The 6,529-nt window shown below is 41.8% G+C and overlaps 1 protein-coding gene across 1 annotated transcript; it reads right to left on the reverse strand.

The window, feature by feature from the left end:
• Positions 1 to 3,005: 3,005 nt before the first annotated feature.
• Positions 3,006 to 4,794, reverse strand: LOC124485777 (homeobox protein Hox-B1b-like). The gene is made up of 2 exons (XM_047047573.1): positions 4,137 to 4,794; positions 3,006 to 4,015 (listed from the first exon to the last, which is right to left on the reverse strand). The coding sequence occupies exons 1-2, from the start codon at positions 4,678 to 4,680 to the stop codon at positions 3,636 to 3,638; spliced, it is 924 nt and encodes a 307-aa protein (XP_046903529.1). The 5' UTR covers positions 4,681 to 4,794; the 3' UTR covers positions 3,006 to 3,635.
• Positions 4,795 to 6,529: the final 1,735 nt, after the last annotated feature.

Below are 6,529 nucleotides of genomic sequence, written 5' to 3' on the forward strand. Positions count from 1 at the left end.
GCACCGCAACCTGTTTAGTTGCTGCACGTGTCCAAAGTGTATCGGTTGTAGGGAGGTCATTTAGTGAGGCGGGATTTATTCACTAGGTGTTCTTGTCATGGTTGTATGACTGCAAATTGAAATATTGGCATCGATTAATGGGTTATCAACCTTCAACACGTAAAAATACATTGGATGGAAATGTGTGCCATTCATCCTTTCAGAGAGATAGATGGATTCCATCTACACGATTCCAGAAAATAACATTATCTGTCCCATCTGGAGCTGAAAGAAACTGCAGATCACCCACTTTAAAAACAAAAACATTCACCAGCATGGTTCCCAGGGAGAACAAATGTATTCAGATTATGCCTGGTGGCCAGAAAGCATCCCAAAATCCTCCAGTTTGATTTTATCCCATTTATCATTATTCTCTTTGGCAAACACAATGTCATCGGCTCCCAGAAGAATTATAGTATTGCGCTGCAGAAGACAAACAATTTACTGGCACTTTGCCTCGCTGAACAACTCTGTCAGCTTGCCAGAAACCATCCATTTTCAACCATACATGCTTTACTCTCTACGCCCCACACATTTGTTTAGGTGCCAGCTCTTCATATTTAGAAAAGACAGTATGCGACGTCTTGTTTTTAAATGATTTAACATTTTCAAATATCAAACATGTTGATTCCCATTAAGCATTTTTCAGCTCATTTGAATGATGGACGTGGCAAACACAGGACTGAACCAACAGTTTATTGTGCGCCAACGAACAGCGTAAAGCAACAGTAACACCACACAAGTTGGTTTTGCCACGGAATACACAGAATGTTAAATGAATATCCATCTCAAATGTGCACTGCTCTGTCTGTGTAATCTGTATGCTCTCAGCCACTATGCCCTGGAAGAGAGATAGCAGATAAGATTCTTCTTGGCAGGCTTTTCCGCATTAACTCCCTCTCCAACAGGAGTGTAAATTAAGTGGGGAGCCAGTGCTGTGTGCCGGAGGTGGACCGCGGTCCGGAGGCAGAGCGGAGCAGAGCAGCGCCATGCTCCAGGGGAGCGGCTTCAGGAGAGCGGCTCCATGCCAACGGCAGGCTACATTATGCTGCGGCCGGGCCAGGGAGCTTTCTGCCTGACAGCCCCGTGCCCTCGGCGGACACGCCAGGACCACTGCCACCGTATTCTCAGGACATTTACATTATTCAAAGATAAATGCGTTGTCAATTTTCTGTCTCCAAACACTAGATATGTGTGCCGCTCCACTCCTCCAGCAGCCAAAGGTGGCTTCACCTCCGCCCACTGCTAGACACACTACAAATGAAATCAAATGTCTTTCTGAGGGCTGCAGAATTATTTAACCCTGCAAGCTACCTCTGAGGGGCTGAATTACAATGCAACAGCCCATGGGCTTGAAGAACAATAAGTGCAATAAGCCATTTTTGGTTCTCTCTAGTTTGAAACGATATACTATCATGAAAAGAAATTGGGTTTATAGCCTATAAAGAAGGACAACATGGTGTTGCTGTCTGGTCTTCTGCAGGTTTTTCTGATAAATAATGATTTCCACAAAGTGTATGTGCTCACTATAAATAGTATGGTCATCATATAATATTTTATAAGATGGCTTCTTGGACAGACTTTCAAACCAAAACTACTGAATAACGATATTCGTAAAATAATCAATCTCTCATACCTAATGGTCACAGACCATTCTACTGAAATAATGTGTCTCGGATTACAAATGAAAACCATGCAAGATCATTCTTTATCCAGTAGACAGATTAAATTCCAAACCCTGTTACTGTAATAGGCACACTTGTAGCTTTCCATGAATTAGAACTCTAATTATATTAGGTACTATTTTAAACAAAATAACAAATTTTCAAAATCCATAGGTGTAATTTATAGGTAAGCCAGGTTCATTTTCCTGGGTAATCAATTTCATTGGAGGAATAGAAGACAAATGTAATTATCTAAAGCGCTGAGAGCAAGGTATCACAGTCACCATGGAAAGGTTTCCAAGATAAATGAAGATGCAATTTATTCAGTCATAATTTCAGACAGACAGTGCCATAAAGAAGATCAGCCATATGCATCAGCATAGGGGAAAGGAACCCATTATATATTTTCCTCTGGAAGTATTAGAGACAATGCTTAGGTTATGTATGACCTACTTCACACATTTTCACTTCCTCATCCCTCAGGTATTGACACAATGGAGGGGGTGAGATTTGTGGTCATGCCGCCTGGCCACCAAAAAGGAAGAATCGTAACACAGGCAACGGAGGGCGTCGTGTGAGAAGCTTTGAGTCGCTGAGGATCTGCGTTTCTTCTCACTGAAGAGCCCCAGACAAACAGCAGCCCTCATGTCAATCCTTTTCATTTGGAAAATGACAACTATTTGGTTTGATGTTGTGCAACTGCATGTTTGAGGGCTGTTTCTTGCCCAGGTGACCATACCAGACTGAACCTGTTACAGTAACAAAGCTGATGTTTACATTCATTTTTTTGATGATTTTCTCCAAACTGAAATACAAATTCTACACATGGAACGTACAGCAGAAGATCAAGGATAAAAAGTGTACAGTTTGACAGTATTTCGGTGGTCAGAGTCACGGTCTGTACTTAATGGCCACCTCGCGAAATTACTCTCATCTTCAGTCCCAGCTGACATGGTGGACTGAACTCTCACTTCAGGAGAGATGGGGTGAACCACCCCCCCGTCTGTTTCCTTGCAATCTCAGGTATCATGGCTGGACATGAAACATGGTGTTGATCACTCGTCCTTTTCTGTGTGGAGACGGTGTGGGAGGCAGATCTCAGGTTGGAATGATGCAAGTCTGGCCTTGTGTCTGTGGTCCCACAAACGGAACATTGAAATGAGGAGAAAATGTGTTTTGGCATGTTAGGAGACATGCAATGTGAGAGACAGAAACTCAACGTTTGTTCCTCTTATGCAACAATGTCAACTTGGTTGTGGGAAACGTTTGGTTTGGAAAAAAGAATCCCCTCTCACAGCAGGCTTGTACTCGTTGTTTCTTTATTCACAAATAAAGCCTTTGGTAAAAACAAATCACATTCTGACAAAGACATTAAACGATTTAACATTTTGGCCTTAGTGTTATTTGTATAGCACAAGTGGGCATGTTGAGGAATCAGTACGTTTTACATACAGGATATTTTGGAGATGTTATGATTCAGGCACAGACACATTGGCAGTGTAGCATCTCCATTTTGAGGCATTTAAAGGTTTGATTAATGCAGTCTGTTTGCAAACAATTAGCTAATCAGTAAATATTCATTGTAAGCAATAAGTATGTATAATTCATGACAGTATAACAACAATTAACGAGTCATATTTTAGCCCTCTGATTTACAACATTGTTTTATATTTGGTTGAGCAGTGCAACTTGCTTTTCAGAAATCCCCCAGATACAGATATTGTCTTATACTTTTTTACACTTCCATTATAAAACCCCTTAATAACCTTGTGCACAGACAAAGAAAGTGGCCCTTAACTTAATGGTCATTAACAAAGACTTTTTACCCTACTTCAATGTAGTACCTCTGAACAACCTAAGGCACAAGATGTGAACACCTTCATACAACACAGAACAGAAAGCCAGTTAGTGCCTTCCATGTGGAGACTGAAGTTATCCTGAGATCTGAAGGAAGCAACCTTGTCTGTTTTCCCTGTTGTCCAGTGTTGGTGTGCATACAGGGGAGCAAGGGGGGGATGAATCTGGAGAATGGGGTTCTAATGAGGAACAGTCTGAGAGTTTAGAAGTGGAGGTCACACACACCAAAGTAAGGCCCTCTTTTTCTCTCTTCTTCTGTTTCATTCTTCTGTTCTGAAACCAAATTTTCACCTGCGTTTCGTTGAGCTTTAGAATATGGGCAACTTCTATCCTTCTGGACCTGGTGAGGTACTTGTTGAAATGAAATTCTTTTTCAAGTTCTGTCAACTGCTTAGTTGTAAAATTCGTTCTTTGGGAGGACTCGTTGGCCGTTAATCCATATTCAATTGATTTACCTGCAAAAAAAGGAATAGAAAATGAAACTATGAAGTTGCTAAATATAAAGAAAAAATAGAATAAACGACCTACATTTCCGCACAAATATTTCAAACGCAAGGTAATCCTATTGCTACTTACTGATTTTTGGGTTTCCTCTTTTGATTTTCATCCAGTCAAACGTATTCGCCACAAGTTTCCCTTCCTGCCTTGGAGCGAACTCCCCTTGGGAGAGTGGGCTCTGATGACTTGGAGCATGGTGTCCTCGCGATAAGTTCTGCCAACGTTGGCTTGCGTCTCCGCCGTTGTGATAAGCCTCCTTGTGATAACTGAGAAAGGAGCAGCTTCCTGAGTAAGTTGGGTCCATGGACTGGGTATGTATCCTGCACCCCTCAGCATTGTTGTAGCTTCCATGTCCTGAACTATAATCCAGTCCCTGGTCCACGTTATTACGCCCAGGCACCGTCGTGCCGCTATCAAGTTGCAAGTCAAACACATCTTGGTGATGCACTCCTGAAATCGACCGGCTGGCACGGTGCTGGTGGTCCAGCAGACCAGACGCTGAAAGTCTCCCCGCACTTTCTCCATGGTACTGAAGCGCCCCTGGTTTGTGCTCTTGGTGGAAGTATTTCGCTGGTAGTGCGATCAAATCGCCTCCCGAACAGAAGTCTAGATACGCAGTCATGTTGTCCCCTGTATGTCCGGCGGAGAGGTTAATGATCGCCTGCTCCCCTTGTCCTCATTAGTTAGCCTACTGTACTTCCTTACCCTACATGTAAATATTACCCACCACTGAGCAGGCGTGGTCTGGCCCTCTGTTATCCAATCAGGGCCACAACAAACACCCAGCTGCATTTTAACTTTGTTCTCTGTTGTCTAAATCTTCCTGACTGAGAATGGTGACCAAGCATGGTATTGAAGTATACCCTAGACCGCCTGTTTGCCTGATGAATGACTGTAGGATATTGATTGAAAGAATATGCTATGGGTCCTTTAAAATACGCAATAAGCAAGCAAAAGGCTCACCACTTCAATGTCACAATCTTGTTCATTTATTTGTATCATATTACATAGGCTATGTCATACATGTTTGTATTAGGCTATACATGTTATATGTTCGTACGTTTATCCTAGTTCTTAGCAACTGACATCGTTTTGCAGAATTTGATGAAAACAAACCCTTTGAATGAGTCACCATTAATTTGGGTACGTTTTCCTCTCTTCATCACGGTTGGTGAGAGATCCATTGGCAACTACGCGAATTATAATTTTTCATATTCCATGCCTCTTCAAAACATGTTCCCCAATTACGGATGAATATATGTTAGGCCTGTATACATTATCCATCAACTCTTTACGATTTTCTGTATTCGGCTGGCTTCTGACGATGCTGTAATTGGCCGACTGGTGACGATTGTGTATTTTAAAACACGCACAGGCCTTCCTAAAACAAAAGATGGGTTGGTGGACTAGTACTTACTGGATTGGTTTTGGCCACATTTTCATTCCCACAGCAGTCACGTTTTTATAGCCAAGCCTGTTTCTCGAATGTCCAGTTTCTGTCAACTTTTACTTCGAGACAAGGGTCTGTCCACTGACAGAAACTTAAGGGCACAAAAATGGCACAAGGGCACATAAATCGATATTATTTTTTACTGGAATTTGCACAATAACCTTCTTGTCATTTGAGTTGTTACATAAACGTACATACTTGATATAGCCAATAATTATGCATGTTTTGATAACTGCACGAAGTAGTCCATAGACTCATCCACATAACAACTTCATCGTCATCTTGAGTGGCGACTCGTTGATATGAGAGATGAAAGAGCAAGCTCAGTTAAAATGGCCGCCATTCTTTGTGCATCGACTACATGTAGCAGTAGTACGTTCATTGTGTCGGGATGAATAGAATCAAAAGACACACATTTTAAAATGATGTAGTTTATCATTGTCTTTCGGTTTTCTATAGTCTGCTTACGGATATTGGGAGGAGCGGGTTTCTTTCATCAACAACATTCGCATATGCATTGGATTTAAACTATGCCTACACTATTTACTAGTCTATTTTCAAAACGCAGTGCTGAAGAAATCATTTTTAAACCCATATCAGTCTCATGTGGCTCTGATTAATTTGCCCTCTTGCGCTTTACTCCTAGTATAATTCACACTACATGGGCACAGTGTGCTTTTTGGGCCTCTTAAAGTTTGGCCTCTCTCAGTTTGAAATGTGTTTCATGAATTTGGAATGCAAATGCTTTGTTCACAAGGAGGTGGAATCAGTCTGGAGCCTGAAAGCGACGAGTTTTTGATTAATGAGCTTTGAAATGGCTCTCCAGGAGCAAGAAAGGATGCGCGGGACTTCGCTACAGGGCTGGCTGGCAGGCTGGCTGTGGGGGTGCGGCACATAACTACAACATTTCCAACATCACACAACATGTCTGCTTTTGTATCAGGTTATTTTAGGCACAATGAAGATTTCATTGAAATTAACAAATAGCAAGTGCTTTGGAGATTTCCATGGCCTTGTAAAA

Source organism: Hypomesus transpacificus, chromosome 23 (assembly GCF_021917145.1).
Source record: "Hypomesus transpacificus isolate Combined female chromosome 23, fHypTra1, whole genome shotgun sequence".
NCBI lineage: Eukaryota > Metazoa > Chordata > Actinopteri > Osmeriformes > Osmeridae > Hypomesus > Hypomesus transpacificus.